General features: G+C 31.2%; 1 protein-coding gene across 2 annotated transcripts; it reads right to left on the bottom strand.

The window, feature by feature from the left end:
• Positions 1-426: 426 nt before the first annotated feature.
• LOC129911318 (LHFPL tetraspan subfamily member 3 protein) lies at positions 427-20,634 on the bottom strand. 2 transcript variants are annotated; one of them, XM_055989071.1, is made up of 7 exons: positions 19,798-20,634; positions 5,313-5,468; positions 5,103-5,236; positions 4,906-5,032; positions 1,120-1,260; positions 958-1,059; positions 427-888 (listed from the first exon to the last, which is right to left on the bottom strand). In XM_055989071.1, the coding sequence occupies exons 2-7, from the start codon at positions 5,452-5,454 to the stop codon at positions 689-691; spliced, it is 846 nt and encodes a 281-aa protein (XP_055845046.1). In that variant the 5' UTR covers positions 5,455-5,468; positions 19,798-20,634; the 3' UTR covers positions 427-688. The 2 variants fall into 2 exon arrangements, with proteins under 2 accessions (XP_055845046.1, XP_055845047.1); XM_055989072.1 differs by having other exon boundaries at positions 20,347-20,634.
• Positions 20,635-21,241: the final 607 nt, after the last annotated feature.

Here is a 21,241-nt window from a genome sequence, read left to right as displayed (position 1 = left end):
CTGAGGTGGAACATATGTCCATTTTATGGACGTATGTCCCTGTGCCGTTAGTGTATGAATTTATATTCCTGACCTTTGATTTTGATATTTGGTCACTATGGCGTATGTGTAACATTTTTTTTCTATTGGAATATTGAAGCAAATATTGAAACCTGTTCATTTTTGCTGACTGTTTTTTTAATAGTTTGGTGAACACGAGGAACTTAAGATACTTAATGACCATAATACTGGTTTATTTAAAAACCTAGAAATAAAAGCACAAACTTTAAATTTTTATATAAAATATTGATATAATTTAAAATAAGTTCATTTTAACAAAATATGTTTTTCTTTTTCTTCATAAAATAAAAATAGATATAAATACAATTTTTTAAAATTACTGTACAAAATAATAAAATAGTAAAAAAGTAATAATACATTTTGTTTTTTTTTTATATTTTATAGGAGGAATAAATTTTATATTGCAAAATAAAAATAAAATTAAAAAATTTAAAACGTTGCATAAGGATTTTAAATTCAAAAATGAATTCACAACTCGCAACAACAACGCCTAACAAAATCATTGTGAGTTTCGTTTTTTTTTTCTTTTTTTTTGTTATTAAAAATTTAAATGCTTATGCGAGATTCAAACCACAATACAAAATAATTTGTGGGGCGTTGTTTTGTTATTTTCATACAACGCCATCTATCAGAATTGATGCATTGAATTATGATAATCAGGTCTATTGTACCGATGGTTCGGAGTTCTGCTAGAAAATTGAGAAATGGAATCGTCGCCATTGTTCATGTGGTGTGGTGGAGCAACTAAAAGAATCGGTTGAAGATTCAAAGATTTACGTGAACCGGCTAAACTAACGGCATCGGTTATGTAGGCATTGTTGATTTCGCCTGGAAGAAAAAGGTAAAGTATTTGAATTAAAATTTAAATTCCTGTTGGTGTTAAGAAAGAAACAATACCTTTGTAGAGTGAATTTTGATACAGTGGATCCGGTTGAAGTCGCACATGACGTGTGGCTAAAATAAATGCAAGTGTTGATAATACGAGGCCATCAATACAACCTGAAATGAAAAACACAAAATTATAAAAGACGTTAAGCCAACGCAATCTAAGAATTTTACCAATTATTGCAAGTGGATAAGCCCATCTTATTCCACAAAGTCCTAGTTCGAAGCGATTTGCTTCGGGACCACAGATTTTTCTGAATTCATCTGAGTTCCATCCAAATGGGAATGCTACACAACCAACAATCATGCAAATAGCTGAAAATAAGAGAAGATTTTAAAGTCATTTTCAAAACTTGTAATAAGGATTTTTTAGTCGAGAGCGCTCGTTCTGTACGACAGCCAAAGTTGTCGAAACTTAAAAAATTCACTAGCCAATAGTTCATTAAACATAGAAAACCATTTCTAGATTAAAATTTTTTCGTTAGGTTTATTGGTCAGACTCAGCTCGGGTGTGAGCTTCTATAAAGGTTTACAGATGGTAACTTTGACTCTTTCAAGCTTTATAGAAGCAAAATTATTTGTAGCGTATAAGATTTGAAACACAGAATATGACGGTGTTTACTTTGAAATAACCCAGTTTTCAGCCCAATTTTGACGTCTTTGTGTTGATTTCTCTTATGTACTTTATTATGAAGCATCTCTTTTTCACTATGAAGTGCGAGTGAGAAACAAACACTGAGACATCGAAATAAGTCAGAAGGCTAATTTGCAAGTGAAGTCAATGAACGATTTCGTCATAATACTTTCATGAAATTGAGAGACAAAGGACTTGAAGATTTATTAAGAGAATGGGTTTAAGCCAGGGCCGTTTTAGGGCGGGGCAATCGGGGCTACAGCCCCGGGCCCCCACAAAATAGGTGGCCCCACAAAATCAAAAAAAAAAAACAAAACAAAGAACCTGCATCATTAGCTGCAATCCTTTGGGAACATTAAACTGCTTAGTACTTTAAACTACTTTGAACTACTTTTGCTATATTGAAAAAGTAGTTCAAAGCAGCTTTAAGTACCAAGCAGTAGATAAATATTCCCAAAGGAACGTAGCTATTGTCGTCATAAAAAATAAAATGTATGTCTAGGTTGCTCAAAGTTTTAATTTTTGTTTTAATACAAAATTTTTTAATGTAAAACTATGAGAAAAAACGTAAAATTCGTTCTTCAAAGGCAAGAAACAACATCTTTAGTGAATTTTTACCGTCATAAAAGAATGATGCAAAAAATATTTTTTTGTTTTGTGGACAGTTTAAAATAAATTCAATTTTATTGGTTTGTACTTCAAAATAATACGTTTCGCTTAGGAACAACAGTTGGTCTCATCAGTCAGATGATGCGGTACACTTTTATAATACGCAAAATTTTAGTAAACAGTTTACGAATAAAAACAAATTTTATTTACAATATTGTAATTTTCAATCAATACCGAAAACTGAGATTTCAAAAAAAAAGCAAATAGGTAGTATACATTTCAGATTACGAAAATTATATGTATGTATTTCCAATCCAAAAATTTGAAATCTTCTTAGAAAGCTCACCTCAAAGTACACAAAGAAAAAAACTTAGTAGGTATGAGAGTTTTTTCTGAAAGTATTAGCAATTCAAAAAACTATCTTAATATTTCAGAAATTCCCGTTTTTAAATGGAAGCCTCCAAACTTTGTCACAAACTAATTCGAAATATGTACGATATCCAGTCAAAATGAGATTTGTAATTAATTTCTCCTAAGAATAAGGCTAAGCATATAATATCCAAAGTTTTCAAGTGCATACATTTAATTTTATTTAAACTAAAAAGAAACATAAACATAAAGGAATGAAGAGAGTAGTATTTTGTATTACTACGTTATTTCTAAGCCGCTGATAGACTTTTTTTTGCAACAAATTTCTTGCTGCGTCGATACAATTTAAATTTGAAGAGTTAAATATTACGAAGTACATTGTCTCCTTCAATATTAAATAGATATACATATTTTGATTGAGACTCTGTGTGAAATAAATTAGCAATTGAATTTGCCCAAAATACCTAACCCCATGAATTTGCGGCTTTCTAAAAATAAGATCATAAAAATAAAAAGTAAAGGAAAAAGATTTTTTTTTTACTTGAACGCTTAATATAAACTATTTTGAATTCTGTTCCCAAAGAAATGATTGGAAAAGCATCCCAGCACAATTCCATTTTTGAAGAAATTCCATGTTTAAGTAAAATTATTGGTAAAATGGAATTGAAGGTAAAAAAAAAACAGGGCTGCTAAAAAACCACATTTGAGTCACAAAATCATACCATTTAATGGTATTTATCTTCTATTCCCCATAAATTTAAAACTATCAAAAATAAACTTAATTTTATTTTGGAAATAAGTTAGCTGAGAGGTGGCCCCCACTTTTTTGCATCCCCGGGGCTCGCACAGCTTTAAATCTGGCCCTGGTTTAAGCAGAGATTTTTTCTCAAGTAAATGTGTGAGTAGGATTTAAGCTGCATGACTAAATTTGCGGGCTTTTTTTCGATTTATTTTTCTATTAAAGAAATACTATGGAGTTTTGTTTTGCTTTTGTTTTGATTTTTTTTATCTTTGAAACGTATGTATATGTTCAAGTACCCAACTTAATATTTTACATTTGATTTTTGAAGTCATAAAAACTACATAACGTTCCTAAACCATCTACAGTGTGAAATCAAAGGTTATATTATTCTTCTTGGGACATTCTCAGGAGTTTGTTATTTTTACCCAATTTGTTAATATTACCCAATTTCTGTTTGGGTAGGTATAGGTTCTCTGAAACTATGTAATTTTTCACAAAAGAAAGAAAACAATTTCCACTTCTTGCGAGTTTCAGCCCCAAGTATTTGTTTGGACAGAAATCTGTCAAAAGCTAGTTCCACCTATATCTATTTTTCTTTATTTCTTCTTGTCTTTTTTTGACGTTAAAAAAGTATCAGAAAAATGTTTGTCCTAAAAGCGTTTCGGTACTTTTGAACAATTTTTCTTTCTCTAAGAAAATTTCAACCCAACTCTTGAAAATTCGACAGGTTTCAAATTCTTTTTCCATAAAGAACTTATGGACGTAATGATTGAAGTATTTGCTTCAATAAGAATCCGTCCAAAAGCTTCTTACCCATTAACATTTTCGGTCCTATAAAATTTTACTAATGCTAAGAACTGTAGTAGTTTTATAAGGCTTTATATGAGCAAAATTTTTCTTAATAGGACAAGGATTCCCAATAATCATTTCATTTTCGTATATAGGAGTTGTATTGGAGTATAAATGGACTCGTTTAGGTCATTTTCTGCAAGCATTAATTTGCAGGAGTGGAAGGTACCTAAAATTTACTCCGGAGTCTGAACGACAAAGCAGAACTGCACTTTTTCATGACAATGATGCTTTTAAAAGCTTCGTCAAGGGGCGGTACCTGTGAAAGGAAATGTTTTTGAGTGGTCGAAACTGGGATACAAACCCAGATCTCTGGCGTCATATTCCATTGCACAAACCATTGAATTTTTGCATCGAATCTGTCACAAATATTATTTTACTTGATCGCAGAGTTGACCCACTAAACTTCTGAGATTAATATTGAATAAAAAACTTTGCACAGTAAACTTCTCGAATTTTACCCTAAGCCTGGGTTATTATGTACCAAAAAAAAAGCTTTTCTTCTTCGAAGAACTGATTCAATCAACTCCTGTAGCTAACTCCGGGAACATTTAAAATATGTAACGAAGTTTTTTACAGGTTAATTCATAAATAAAGTTAAACTCACACCGGGGGTTTATTTAAGATTTAAATCGCCAATTTTGTTGAGTTAGCTCCAACGTTTAGGAATTGCCAAAAAAACATTTTAAATGAGTTAAAGTGACACTTTCCTTGAAATTAAAGATTAAAAACAAAAGTCATTTTCTCTATATCTTACCTGACAGTATCTGCATCCATCCGCAAATGTGAAATACTCTCGTTGATTTCATAAAAATCATAAAAACTAAAAAGCAAATTGTCAAAAGTGCTGTGATCACTGATACTCCCATAAATATTGTTGCCAACTTGAAAGAAAAACAAACAAACAAAACAAACTTATTAAAGTTCCATTCTAGACAAACTCAATTAACATACTTGAAAAGAAAACGCCGGAACTGCAATTATATCTTCCCATCTTCTCTGGCAATTATTGAAAATCTCTTCTCTTTGACAAACTTGCCACAATCCCAATCGACCAGCACTCTCATTATCTGGGTCACCAACCCATTCTATAAAAAATAATAATAAGAATTCAATTATTTCAACACATTCGATGTGGGTATAATCATCAGATAAACAACTTACCGGGCGTTACAAATGCCACAATACCAATTATTGCATAACAAATTGTAAAAATCGCCCACAATACTGCTATTGCTTTAGAATTTCTTATATATTTTGTCGCATACAATTGTGACGTATCAACGTATTCGATCTTGGTTCCCATATTTGCATTAAGCTCTGTAAAAAAAAATTAAAAAAAAAAAAACATTATAAGAGGGGATTTTTTAAATAATTATAAAAAGGTTATACATCTACTAAACCGGGCATAGTAATTAATCTTTAAATCTGAGAAAAAAATACCTAACTTGAAAGAATTCTTTTGCTTAAGATAGACAAGACAACGATGCATACGATAGTCGAAGAGTGTAAAAATTCTCACTCATTTTTGTGTGTGGTGTAGCTTGTCAGGCAAAGCATCCATTAGACATTCATTAAATACATTAAGACGACCTTAATCGACGTAGGGGGCTTAAAACCATTTGAGTAATATGTTCAGGCAAGTCTTAAGTAAGCAAGTAGGTACATTGACCGTAAAAGCTGTGAGGTTATGGTTGTTTGCACCAATTGCGAGAGTTTCGACCTTATAAAGTAAAACGTCTTAACTGAATTTGGAATCATGTTTATGGCAAATTGGTTTAAGTTGTTTATTTAAAGGACAAGTATTGCAATTCACAAAAAAAAAAAAACATTCTCTCTGGGGTTTAAAGCAAGCTTATGAAATAAATGGCTTAATCAATAAGAACTAAAGAAAAAATGAGTAATCATGTAAATTCCAAATAGCTTATTAATATTTAATGATATTCACCTCATTGGGTTACACAAATTATGCGTGTCATGCAAATAATTTAAATACCACTAACTTTAACCACTAATACCAACTTTCAACAAGTTTATTTTTGTGGTGTTACAAAGTTGTGCTATATAAGCCGATTCGTACCTTCATACGAGTACAATGAAAACAAGGCACGAAGACTAAGGTCGCAGTCACGCAAGTAACAAAACTTTAACCGTGCCACGAGATAATTAAATTTTTCAAACTAAGTTGCTCGCAGATCGCCCGTCAGTAACAAGAGGCAATTTTTGTATACCTATAATTTCTTCTTTGGCTATCTTTCACAATTAATATTTTACAATTATTTCAATAAAAAGAAAAATTATAAACTATTGATTAAAATGAGCCCAAATATTGCTTATTTATTACTGGGGATAATTTTAAAAAAATTGCTTGCAAATCTGCCAAAAGCGATATTTTTATCTTTTACGGTTTGAAAAACGATGAAATTACAAATTTTGCAAGCAAAACATTGTTTTCAATAGAAGTATACTTGCACAATATAATCTGGCTTAGTTTGTAGGTAATAAAAAATGAAAAAATTAACTTACAAATAAAAAATCGCTACTGAAAACGTTTTTAAGAGAAGACACTCTATTTGATAAATTTAAAGCTCTCTTCCAAACTAACAGGACATATTTTCAGCAAAACGACTCAAATAATTATGCAGTATTTAAAATGAAAAATCCTGAAGCATTAGTATGGAAATTCCTGCAAGCCAATGTTGAGCTAAGATTCGATAGTGGAGTGCGACACCAACGACGCCACCTAGGAGTATTTTCAGTAAAAACCTGGTCATAAGTCGATTTTCTGAAAATCAAAATTGACACCAAAAAGTTTGGCAAAGTGGATGCTAAATAAACATGTGTCAATATGCTGCACTCATTTTTTTGTTTTTTGATCGTGTCTTGTTAAAAAATGAGTTCAAAGTTAACTGTTATATCTAAATCATTTTTATTTGAATGCGAAGTATTTTGGTAAGTGTTATCACAACAAAAACATTACTGTTAAAAAAAGAGCCAAGTTCTCCTATGTTGAAATTATGCTGGCACAAAAAGTACTGAGATGTAAAAGTGTACCAAGTTCTAAAGTTTGGGTTCAAATTCGTATCAATAAAATTTTGATTGTTCTCTTGACAATTTTTCTTAATTATCGATTTTTAAAGTTATTTCAAAAATTGCCAAGTAAACAATCAAAATTTTATTGATACGAATTTGAACCCAAACTTTAGAACTTGGTACACTTTTACATCTCAGTACTTTTTGTGCCAGCATAATTTCAACATAGGAGAACTTGGCTCTTTTTTTAACAGTAATGTTTTTGTTGTGATTTCACTACTTTTTGCAAGGTATGGCTGTAGAATATAAAATCTCTATATTTGATGAAAATTCAGTGAAAATGGGTGGTTGCCACGCCCCCTGCCTGAAATTCTCAAATTTAAAATTTTTTCCTTTGTATAAACTACTAGCTCTACCATTCTACCAAATTTCAAGATTCTACGACAATCAGAAGTGCTCTATAATAATTTATGAAAATTCAGCGGAAATGGGCGGTTGCCACGCCCTCTGGCTGAAATTCTCAAATTTTAAATTTTTTCCTTTGTATAACCTACCAGTTCTACCATTCTACCAAATTTCAAGATTCTACGACAATCAGAAGTGCTCTATAATAATTTATGAAAATTCAACGGAAATGGGCGGTTGCCACGCCCCCTGGCTGAAATTCTCAAGTTTTAAATTTTTTCCTTTGTATTAACTACCAGCTCTACTATTCTACCAAATTTCAAGATTCTAAGATAATCAGAAGTGCTCTATAATATATGATGAAAATTCAGCGGAAATGGGCGGATGCCACGCCCCCTGAATTGAAAATCTCAAATTTTCGATTTTTTCCTTTGTATACACCACAAGTCCTATCACCGTGTAAAATTTCAAGTTTCTACGATATCGGGAAGTTCTCCATAATTTTGATGATCTGTCAGTGAGTCAGTGAGTCAGTGAGTCAGTTACGGTTTTTGCGATTTTTGAAGCCCTATATCTCAGAAACTACTCATCGTAGGAGGCTGAAATTTTGTGAGGAGTTTGGTTTTTACGAGCTCAACAAATGTAGTGAGTTTGAAATTTCTAGCATCTTTGGTGTGGAAGTTAGAGGGGGGTCGAAAATGGCCTGAGTTGTTTCCTGTAAATAAGGGTGTAGTGCCAAAGTTGCTAGAGAACTTGGCTGGGCACTACCGTGCCCCTTGATTCTATTATGCGATATCGAAGTGTTGTGATAGAAATCTAAAAAAAATTTGAATGGAGAATTCTTCTTCAGTTATTTATTAACGATATTAATAAAGTTTTGAAAATGTTAGATGGTTTTTTCTATTTTAATTCGGGCTTAGAACTAGTATCTAAAACATGATATTTTTGGTAAGTTATTATTTGAACTTTAATGATTTTGTATTAGTATACCCCGTTATTCTGCGATGAATTGAAACTTATGAGTTAGTTTATATATTCTTTAACACAATGCAACAGAAATTGGGTGCTCTTAGGTGCTCTTTAGAGAATCGAGGGTCAATTAGTTTTACACATTCTGATAGAAAATACTCCTTACTTTATGAAACGTTTTGTTATTTTTAAATTAAATTTACTGATGTTTAGTGTATTTTATTTTGGGTGATCTTAATTAAGGTTGAGGAAGAGAGAAAAGAAACTGAGAATTGGGTATTAGGGATGAGGAAAAAAATTTGAGAAAAATAATGTCGACAGGCGGAGTACAGGCCATTAATCAATTTTTTTAGTTTTTGGTAAAAAAAATAAAAATAACAAAAACTAGGTTTATATTGTATTTTCTTGTAGGAATACTCATTTTAAACAGAAATAATAACAAAAAACCACGAAAAATAATTATGGCCAGGTTTTTGATGACAATACTCCTATATGCGACGCAAGACAGAGCACTGCCAACAGTGTGGAAACTTCCATAAGACGCAGTAGAACTAAAATTTGACAGCTGGATGTGATCTTTTGAGTTCATTAATATACTGCTTATCAGCTTTGAATCTGAACTACTTCAAAATTAGGATTAAAGCAACTTTTATTTATAAACATTAGATAGATACGCTAAATGCTAAGTAGAGAAAGTGTGGCAAATATGGCTCACGTGGGTAATATGGACCACGACTATATTTTCCAAACTTCCAAAATCAAATAAAAATATATATGAGTGAAAAAAACGCATTGTATTTAATGCCAAAAGGGATGCAACCGAATCTGTCAAAGTCAAATCTGACAACCCCCACTTTGATGAACATGACAAATACAAATTTTAAATTTAATAAAACACTGGTTTTATTAAATATTAAAATATAAATATTAGCTAAGTTGTTGCTGACTGTTTAAAGACTCTTGTTAAATTGATTTTTTTATTAAGAAAGTTACTTAACAGTTTTCATAAATACTTTCTAATAGAAAAACAAATGTCAATTTCATCAAAGTGGACAGTTTGACACTTGAGCACTTCTTGCTTAAAATCCCTATGCCTTTTGTTAGTGAACCCCCTTAAAGGTATGCCAAATTTGCCTCACTTGCTCTTCTTAAAGCTGTTTTCAACTGCTTCAACTTTCGGATTAATGTAACTCAAAGCAGATTTAAATACAGTCAGTCAGATAAAGGAGCCCAAAGGAACGCACCAACTGTCATCGAGATTTTCATCTATCTGCAAAGTTTACATTTTCATTATCAGTTTTACATCACAGAGTCGAATTCTTGGACAATAGGGTCCCGTAAATAGCCAATATTCTGTCTACCCTACTAACAATTTTGCTTCTATAATGCTTTACAGAAGCAACAATTGCATCTGTAAGGCTTCATAGAACCAAAATTGTTTGTCGGGTATTGCATTATAAAATTTTGTTGATTTTCTTGTATGATCGCCTAGAACCTTTTGCAAACCCTCACAAAGCGAGCTGTCCACGGTGCGTTTGCTGGTATTAAAACGGAGGCTGCTCAATGATCGTATCGATGAGTTACGAAAACTTGTAGTTCGTTTTTTGACAAAAGATGATGATTTATCATCTTTAACTGATACCAAGACTCTGTTTTGGTGTCACTTGGCTATCTCAGCATGAAATGCGAATGACAACACAGAGATGTTAAAATGTGTCACAGGACTGAGTCCATTGTGAACACCGTATAAAACATCAAGAACAAAATCATATTCGGATATTTTAGGACATCTGAATGCACACATTCTCTCACATTTAATCTTTAAGGTTATAACAATATGATTTGATTTATTTTGACAGCTGCTAAAACAAATCAGATGCAAGTAGTGTGAACCAAAAATGCATGAATCATTTCAAAACTCACTTTAATGTTTTCAAATGTTAAAACTATGCTAGATGCACACAAATTCTAAGAAAAGTATTGTTTCAAAATTTATCGCATAACCTTTGACGTTTCTCATTGACATTGCATTATTTTTCGCTGACAGGCACAATTTATCAGGTAGACTTGATGAATAGTTTATTTTTATCCAACAAATAAACATAATAATCTATTCTGAGCTTAGTCTTTGTATAATACCGTGTATTGCTGAAAAAACGGTGCGTGAAACATGCTTGGAATATTTTTAATTTTGATAACGCTCGTATTGGTGCGATTGGGGTTCTTCATACCTGATTGGTTTTAATTTATTTATCTACTTTATTTAAATTCAATACAAAATACCTAATGAAAAAGAAAAGAACAAACTCGCATGGCATGACCATAATAATATGGACAAGGTCGTGACAATTGTTGATCGTGATACCATATAATACAAATTTGCGGCCTACCAATCTCGTTTGTCTCTTTACGCCTGACTCAATGTCATTCAAGTTCGTTGTACGTATACAAAATCGAAATGTGACTGACTGTGCTATAATATTTTAGTATGGCATTCACTCTATAGATAGGCTTGGTAAGCATAATATTTTGTCTGCATTGCATGGGTGCAACTTGTTTGCATTCCCTTCTAAATGCAGATTATATTATTTTTTTTAATAAAAATCCATAAGAGCTGAAGTAGTTATAATATCTAGCCGTACTTCTACTATAACAAGACTGTATTTCAACGGGCTTGAGATAGAGATAGGTTGATAGTCTTCCTCGATAGTGTTCTGCATTCATCAGCGCATTTCGCGTGCGACACCATGACGACTGCGTTGGTTTTTGTATCTGCATTTATATTTTCAAACGTCAGCAACAACTACACGACGCGAAGACAACTTCTTATTTAAGCTGTGAACAGATATTTATGCAGTGACTCAGAAAAAGTATCAACTTTATGATTTTTATTTTTTAATTTTTTTTTTTATCAAGATGTTGTTTTCCTTCATTGTTATAAGCCTGGGACCGGATTTTAAAGTTGTTGTTGTTATTGTTTTATTCACAAATTAAATTTCGGACATGTTTTTTTTTTTAATTTCTGAGCCATGATTATTGTTAATGGCAAACTTGTTTAGACTAAAAGGCTTTGTTGCTATGAATTGAGTTCCTTTTTAAGACAAAAATACTTAAGTTGATTTTTGAAAACTTGACAACCCTCAGAGAGAGATAAAAGCCTTTATAGTAGTTATTGCAATTATTGTTAACTTAAATGTTGATGCTGCGATAAAAAATAGTTCAGAAAAACAAAGATTATAAAGTTGATGAAGGTGAGAAAGTAAATAGAAAGCAAAAATCAACAACAACATAAGATATTCATTCATCTTTTTCTTTTGAAAAAGAGATGAGTTTGTTGATTGTTGTTCATTGATGTTAAGTCAAGACAAGACAAGATGTCAGGGCCTTAATAGACAATGGTACAACAACACAACACGCGTTTCAAAAAAAAACAAAACAAACATTAATGAGAGAAAAATATTGTAATTATATGCCTATTATAATAGAAAATTCATTGGCAAAAGGTTAAGATGTATAAGCCGGGTGACTGGCTCCTATAATGGTAAAAAAAAAAAAACAATAAAACTTGCTTCGACGAAGAAAAGAATCAAAGTTCATTGATATAATGGAAGAAAGTCGGCTCCAGGCGTTTTCCATACACATTTGTATATGATATATAACTTATGTGAAAGGTTTAATGTTAGCAGCTTCTTAATACACCCTATATAAAGCTTTAAGCAATTAACATTAATTTCCTTATAAGCAATGTCTGGCCTTTCAAAAGCGAAATTTTGACCATGTGGAATAACTTAATACAAATTTAAAAAAATGCTGGTTCTTCAATATCTTGGGCACTTTTCATAGTATTTTGATAAGTTGGGACTTTTGTTTTTTTTTCTAAGCAAAACTAAGATTTACATTATTCATAAAGAGTTTAAAACTATATTTAAAAATATTAATATAATAAAAGAGCCATGTGTAAAGCAACTTTAAACTCTTAACATGGCTTGTTGTCATTATTTGGATACCTACATTACATGCTTTAAATTCAAAACCCATTCTGTTCCTAGCCTAAGGACTCTCTATGCTTTTGTATCAGGAGCTGAACAGAATACATCACTCTTAGCTCAGCGACTAAGATGACAGGTGTCAAAAATGGTTTCTTAGTCAGCTATTACATGAAGCCTCAAGAGGCTTGACTCTTTTTTCTAATTTTCTTTTGATAATCATTCTGTGAGGCGCGTACTATTACACGATGCCTCTTGAGTCCAGGACTCAAATTTGACATTTCTCTTTTGATTTAAAAATTTGTTGTTGTATTGCACCAAGAAGCAAAAAGAAATGAAAGAGAATGTTGAAAAAAGGAAAAGTGGAAAAAGAAACGTCAAAAAAGAGTCTCAGAATTCCGACCCACGACTCTCTGGTCGGATAATTTTTTGTTTCATCTTTTTTCTCTTTTGCACTCATTACGTTTGAAAAGAGGCGCGCCTCTTGAGTCTTCATGTAATAGCTGACTTATTCTTTTCATTCTTTTCAAGTGGCTCAATGGCATTGTATAAAAAAAGAAGGTAGTATCACGCGAAGAAAGTTATTGTATCGAGAACTGTCAGATGAAAGAAAAAAAAAGATGGCTTCCTAAGTTTTTGATAGCTGTCTTGGAAATTGTTGTTGCTTTTGACTTTGTCAAATTAAACTTCAAAAACTTATGACTCCATTTTGTAAAATGGCGACTCTAATCATATTACCCTCTTTTCTTATACCATGGAACTATTTGTTTAAAAAGTAAAAAGGCAATAAAATTATAATGAATACTGAATCGTGATTTTACATTACGGTACATTTTTTTATATGTAATTTGAGAGCCTGTCGCGCTACTGCATTCTGTTCAATCATTCCCAAAGATTTTTTTTACTTATATAATTTTTAGGGATAGTTATGTCAATGATAAGTAAAGTTTTCAAGCTATTTGACAGAATTGTCTAGTTTTCTGTAATTTGAAACTATAGGTAACAGAAATTTTATATCTGTGCGCTCGCACTTGCATTATTTTAGCCGCAACTGTTATAGAAAACTGTTATACAAAATTTAAGCCATCTAAAATGAACAAGTCAAAAACACAGTCTTATATGTCACTATCCATAGTAGACGTTCTACACAGTTTTGTTAACTTTCGCGGTATTGACCAAGACCCATTGTAACGGCTCAAAATTACGTAAATGTCAAATTTGAAAAGTATTTCAACACTCTAATTGATAATAATTTCTGTCTCTTTTCAATTTAATTAAAGAGCTATCTTTTATCTACTATCTATCTATCTAACAGCTTCTTGTATTAGGGGTAGTCAGGTAACGATGTAAACTCTGGGTAAACTTGTTAAAACGTAGTAAAGTGTTAAAAATGTCAAAATTTTGTATGTGTTTGAAGTTTACCCAGAGTTTACACCGTTGCATGAATAACCCTTCGTTTCTTAAAATACCTTATATAATTAAACATTTTTAAATCAATAATTTAAAAAGTGTGTCAAATTTTTGTCATACGAGTAGGTATATACCTATGTAATTATTTTCCAACAACTAATAAAGCCATAAATAAAGTTATCTTGACATTTTCTTTACGCCCACATACCATGAATGTGTGCAATTCATACATACATTATGTTTATATACCATCTTAAATGGGATTATTTTTATAAAATTTATTCAATACCGATTTTCTTCACAATCTTCACATGAATTTTAAAACTATACAATATACATGCATATTAATAAGTTTGCGCAAGTTTTTAACTATGCAAATGCCACTTTTGCTTTACATTTTTGACATTTTTATTACATTTAGGTATACTATACAACGTACATATATAATTCATTCGAACTTACATTGGTTAACGTCTACTGACTGAATGTAGTATCATTGTTTGCTTTCCGCATGACCTGTTGACCAATGTGCAAATAAATCAAAATATAAAACAAAACATAAATAATTTAAAAATCTTTCTCATTTCCTCATTTCGTTTTTTTAGATAATCTTACTTTTTTTTTATAATTTACATTTTCTCTATTTGTAATTCCTTTAAGCTTCGATTAACAGCCTATGATACCAAAGGAAAGAAAACCTACTAGAAACTTTAAAGAAAAAATAAACAAAAATGCGAATGAATTTTTAAAATTATTCGCAAAATACAAAGAAATGAGTCAAATTTATTACCAAGGTTTCTTAATGTGAGGTAACTTAATATACCTAAAATAAAAAATTTCATTGATGTTTTGGTAAAACAAAAGATTAATTAAAATTAATTTGAATATTAAAATATGGAACGATAAGTGTTAGTTTTTACGAGAGTCATAAAACATACAAACATATTCGTAAATCTTTTCAAAACTTGTCTTTAAAGTATAACTTTATTTTGTATGTACATATGTAATTGCATTTTTAATGGGTTATTTAAAAAAAATTTTAAGCTTTGGAACTAGTTCATACTTTCTGGTAAAAGCAGCACTTCATAAAATTGCAATACATTTGATGTCCGAACTGATACTCATTACCTAATATTTGATAGATTACTAATGAAATAGAATGTTTAGTAAGTTTGATTAGTTCTTTTATTAAAAAAAACTAGCACCTGTCAAATGCTCCTGTCATAAAACTAGAAAAGTTAGAGCAGGTTCATTCGTTTATGGCGACTTGCCATTATTTCAAAAAAAAACTTAAATGGTGCATAATGTCAAATTTACATGACTGCCAAACTGCAAGGATTTTTAGCATTTTGTTACCATTTTTATTTTCGACGTTATGGCAAAGGCATTTGACAGTTGTGTGACAAAATTACTGGCAAGCTGTCAGTCGTGTAAACGGGACATAAGCGTTTGTACAATACTGCGTTTATTAGTTGTGTATTGCAATTTGTGATATACTCTTCATGAATATTTTTTCGTTTAGATTTCGTAAATCGTACCTAAGCATTTCGTTGTCCTGATGGAGACTGACGAAAAATTTCGTACTGCATATTAGCAGCGTTCTAAGCCTTACAGTAGATTTGTCATAGTAGGTGTTAAAGGATCATTATAGGTACCAATTGCACTTTGGGTTCAAAATTCGGAAGCAAAATTTTTAATTTGGGCATAAATTAATTTTTATTGTATAATAATAACTTGTTTTTTAAAGGAAGTATATCCGAGGAGGAGCTTAAATAAATTGCACGACTGGGGTCGCACGTACTTGCTCTTATGGTAAAAGTTACTCTAATGTTAAAGTTTTCAATTGAACAAAATAAGGGAAAAATTAAAATTTGATATTTTCACGGAATTTCGTTAGTACTGCAAAAAAATAAAATCTGTTTTTATAAATAATAAAATACCGTTTTAAATGCTCTTTTACAAAAAACTAAGTATGCCATTTTATTTCTTGTATAAAAAGTAATTTTTAGAAAAAATTTTTCGAAAATCGTTAGAGCCGTTTTTTAAAAAAATAATTTTTTATATATAAAAATTTTCTAAAATTTGTAAAAAAAAAAGTTGATATGCAATTTTGAATAAATAATTAATTTACACATAAAAACGAAATTTCAAAATTTTTCACCAGCCCGTTTCCAAAAAATTGATTTTTCAAAAAAAAATTTTGAAATATTTTTTAAAAATCCAAAAATGTGTTTTTTGAAAAATTTAAAATTTTTTTAAATAATGATTGTTTAAACGTTTCTGTATTAAAAATTTGGTCGAAATCTGTTTTGTCGTTTATGAGAAATTCATAAATCCAAAAAACCGTTCTATGGCAGGTACCGTTAATAACGGTACAAAAAATATTTTTTGCATTATCAAAGAAGGCTCTTATCTGTAACAGTAAGCATAAAAATTTTAATCAAAATCGTTAGAGCCGTTTTTGAAATAAATCAACTTTTCTGTTTCCGTTATATGACAGGTACCGTTAGTTTTGGTCCAAAAAAAAAAACTTCAATTTCTCCTCTAGGGAATCACCCAAAACTGTTAACTACCAAGTTTGAAGAAAATCGCTTCAGTAGTTTAGGCTGTAGCTCGAGGTTCTTACAGACAGACAGACGGACAGACAGACAGACAGACAGACAGACAGACAGACAGACAGACAGACAGACAGACAGACAGACAGACAGACAGACAGACAGACAGAATTGCCGGACCCACTTTTTTGGCATTCTCCATCATCGTAATGTCATGTAAAATTGTTATCTCGAGTTCGATTTTTTTTACGAATCCTAAACTTGCCCTATAGTACCTATATCGCAAGTAAAAATAGCATCAACAGCATTAAAATATATCAAAAACAACTTCCTCTTTATTTTTAACATGTTTTTATATTTTGTGAGATTGTATTGATGCACTTTTATGAGTTATCGAAGAAGCCTCGAAGGACATCCAAACTCAACCAGCAAAAGCATTGGCACCTGCCATACCATTTAAGTGCTTTCCATTATTATTTATTGTTTAATTTTCATTAAAAAATTGCGATTTTACTGACTTAAAACCCTTACTGCAAGAATCCATGGGCGGCGAGCACCCCCAACTCCCATGATCCAGCCACGTAAAAACAAAAAATAAAGAAATTTCTTAGACAAAAATAGTTTTGGTTTTTTGTTAATTTCTCGAAAATGAAAAGATGTTTTTGGATGCAGTTTTCTGTTTTTGTTCAAAAACAAATAGGAGCATCGAATTTTAAAAACTTTAGTAGTACTTAATTACATAAAATTTTGAAAAAAAAAATTAGTTTGAAATTTTTTTTCAAAATTTTAATTTCGAAAATTAATTTTTCAAAAACTGTGCCAGAAAATAGCCATATTAAAAATTTTTGTAAAAGACGAGGTTTTTGGCCTTACAAAAAGGTAAAGCACGTTATTGTAAGTGTTACCGTTGATTTTTTTGTTTCAAATTTTTTGTTTCAAATTAAATAATTTTTTTTTTAATTGCCCCTCCCCGCTAAACGAAGGGCAATAGACCCTCCTCCCATACGATTTTTTTTTGTCTCGACCGAACCTACACGCTCTAACTTTTTGGCACATTGCTCCCTCTCTTTTGGAAATTGCTCGGGCTATGGGTTGAATCGGGCTGTCGTGAGTCGAGTCGGGGTGGACAAAGTCGTGTTGTCTTGAGTCGGGCTATACCCTTCCGATGGCACCCGTCCCTGGTATGTAGAAGAAGAAGAAGAAGAAAAAAAAAAGTGCAGTTTCACTCCACCCATGGTATAAAAAGAGAAGGTATGATCATTAGAAAAAACTCTGTATCGAGAACTGTCAAAACTTAAAAATGGCTACTTAAGGTTTTGACAGCTGCCCATTGAAATTGTTGTTGTAAACAAATTTGTCTTGGAAATTGTTGTTGCTTTTCACTTTGCCAAATATTAAACGTCAAAACCTTATTACCCCATTTTATAAGATGGCGGCTCTAATGATCATACCTTGTGTTTTTATACCATGCACTCCACCCTATTAGGTATTTACCTGATACTGATTTTTAATGAACGCGCATGGAAACTTTGAGTTTAAAGTTTAGAATTTTCTCCTATCTATCTAGCTTTAAGACCAAAATTAGTCATTATATTTGTACATTTCTTTTTAAATAATTCAAAACTTGAAAAGAAATATTCGAAACCACTTCTCTATTTTTGGATAGAAAAATAGGGTATAATTTAAGAAAATATCGATAAACTTAAATTAACAATATTCTCCTAATCATTAAACAAACATTCGTATGCATGAATCAAACAAGAAATCAAAATTCACACATAGATCTTCCGGAACAAGTTACTTAAAAAAAACAAAAAAAAAACTTTGCCATATATCATTCGATATACAAGTTGGTATTATTTTATATGTCTACAAAAATCACCAGTATGTCTGGCTAAAAGTGGTTTCAATAGAACCACTAACAACTAATACAACAATAAGAAAAAACTACATTTATTCATATCCAAACTTGTATTATTGTGTATTAAAAAGTGAGACAATACCGCAAGCGTTAAGAGTATCTAAGCTCCACCAGACAATCTAACGGTATACGGTACATATAGATATTGCACAATATTTCATTCGTCTAAATGGCAATATAATTATTGCCATCTAGAGATGGTTAATCGAGATTTGAGCAAAATAAAGATACCTCGATCAAAAAAAACCTTGATGCACCATCACTTTTTTTTTGGATCTATGCAAAAGAGTAATGTAATTTTTTTTCTAACTGTAAAATAAACTCACTTAATGGAAAACCACTTTAATGATTAGCACTCTAATGTGAAACGCTTTCGAATTCACTAATTTTTCACAAAGTGACAGCCTATCGAAGTGATCTTATTTTTTGCATAAAATCCAGCTTGTCTGCAAAAATGCGTAAAATTTCTTTTCACACTTTTTATATAAATGCGAAATTGCGAAAGTCAATGTCATCATGAAAAGATGTAAAAACACTAAAGATGCTAACTTTATGACGACAAAAAGTATCTCAAGACGTTGCGATGCGTTCGATGATCGTTTAAATGGAAGTATGTCGAGTTATAGCATCCGTCTCGAATAGATTGCTGATCACCATCATCACCATCGACGATCACCAATCACCTTCATCGGTTGTTGGCTTTGGATTCGTTTCGCGTCTCACCGATTTATCTCCTCTGAAAAGCAGCGTTTATAATTGGTAAAGAGAAATTCCCTTTCAGCTAAAAATGTCCATGATTGGAAAGTAAGCCGTCAATCCGCCTACCTGAGGAATTCTTTATCTTTTTTTGTTTTTTTTTTTGTTGACTTGAGTTGAAAAGAAACCATAATATCTCGCCAGGTGGTGGTGGCAGGTAAAAAGTGCATTTTAAGAAAAGACATGAAAAACGATCCTCGGAAGTATGTCATGCAAATAAAAAACCTATCTATAGATAGACGGAATACTCGTATCAGGGCATGCGTGAGTTGAGTACAAAAAAGGAGGAAACATAAACTGGGATAACTTGTATTATTGTATGGCTTCTCCCAAAGGGACAAGACAAGGTAGGTAGATATATCTACACAACATTCTATTTTTGCATTGCTGCAAGCTTCAAAATGCAAGCTGATACTTGCATTGCATTCGAACGTGATTTCGAGTTCAAACATTGCAAAACCTTTCAGTGAGCCAGAGTGACTACAATTTTTTGTACCTGGTTCACCTTTCATTTAGACAACAACGAAAAAAAAAAAGAAAAACAAAACAACTTTTTGTCACAATAAACTCTATTGTGCTTCCGCCTTAAAACAACTAAAAAGACTACAGCTTACCTTTTTATGATTGAATTCCAAGAAAAAAGTACCAAAAAATAGCGGTAATTTATGAAAGAAACCAGGGGGATTTATGTTTACACGAGAACTTTTTTTTATTTTGTACTTGTCAACAACAAATTTTTCACACGGAAAGAATAAATCTTTTTTTTCTTTATTCTTTTCTATGATTTTTTTCTAAAAACTGATCTAGTTACGTTGAGAATTTATGTATATAAACATTTTCTTCTTCTTTGTAATTTTCTTTATAAAATTGCGGTCATATAGTAAACTGAGCCGTGTAACACTTTGGCATTTTATTTTTTCTTCTTTAATTTTTTTTTTTAGTTCACTTTTAATGGATCACGACTTCCATGTTGCGCATGCGAATTTTGTATATTTATTTACGAATGAAGAAACCGAATGATCGTATAGAGTGCGATCAGGGGAAGGTTAGCGGGTATATACAAAACAAAAATCGAATCGAATTTTTGCAAAGTAGACAAGAAAAAAAAAGAGATAAATCTGTGGGTCTAGGATGAACTTTAGATCTGTGCAAGTGGCATTTACCTAAGGTCTATAGAGTTGGTGGTCGATGACGCTCTGATGATTGGAAACGAAAGTGCAAAAAGTGAGCAATCTTTTTGGTATGTAAGTAGGTAGATTTATATGTATACAGAATCGATGTTGAGATAGAAAGAGATTTTTTTTTGTATTTTCTATTCACTGTGTTCTATCCGTCGTAGTCTATGGGTGAGGCTGTATGAAATTAACTTTTGTTTGGTACCTCAATCGGTATAGCGCTTGGTTTAGACACGTCCGTTATACAGAAAGACTTCGAAGATACTAATGTATCTAACATAGCTGAATGGTAAGATCACCTGGGTTGACGACTTTGATCGAGGAAAGACCAGAACAGGTAATCTTTTGAGCTGTCTTTGTAGGTAGGTAGAAAAAGTCAGATATGTTTTGCCTTTTTGTTGAAATTCAGTGACTATAGAATAGGTATGGGATTGTTATTTGAGTGGTGAGTATCTTTATAAAAATCTATTTTAAACTTATACAAAATAAAATGGAAATTTGGTAAAACTCAGATTTTCAAATCGATTCAAAAATTTAAATTTTGAAATATTTTTTTTTGTAGCATAAAGGTTTTTAGAAGTGTAATTTTTTTTTGAATACCAAAAATGATTAACATATGAACGAGAAAAAACCCAGCTAAATTTCAAAACTTTTAAAGACGTGTTAAAAGTTAAATTTAATTTTTAAATTTGACAAATTCAAAATCATATTAAATAAATTGAAAATGTTAATTACCAGCTATCATGATTTTCGTTCAAATAAAATTTTCTTTTTCTGACTTACTCGCAAACGACTTAAGAAAACTCAATTTAAATCAATTTTTATTTTAAATATAATGGTCACAAAAAACTTAATACCTATGGAAACTCATTTCAAAAAATTT

This window comes from Episyrphus balteatus, chromosome 2 (assembly GCF_945859705.1).
Source record: "Episyrphus balteatus chromosome 2, idEpiBalt1.1, whole genome shotgun sequence".
Lineage (NCBI taxonomy): Eukaryota > Metazoa > Arthropoda > Insecta > Diptera > Syrphidae > Episyrphus > Episyrphus balteatus.
This window is presented reverse-complemented; position numbering and strand designations above follow the sequence as displayed.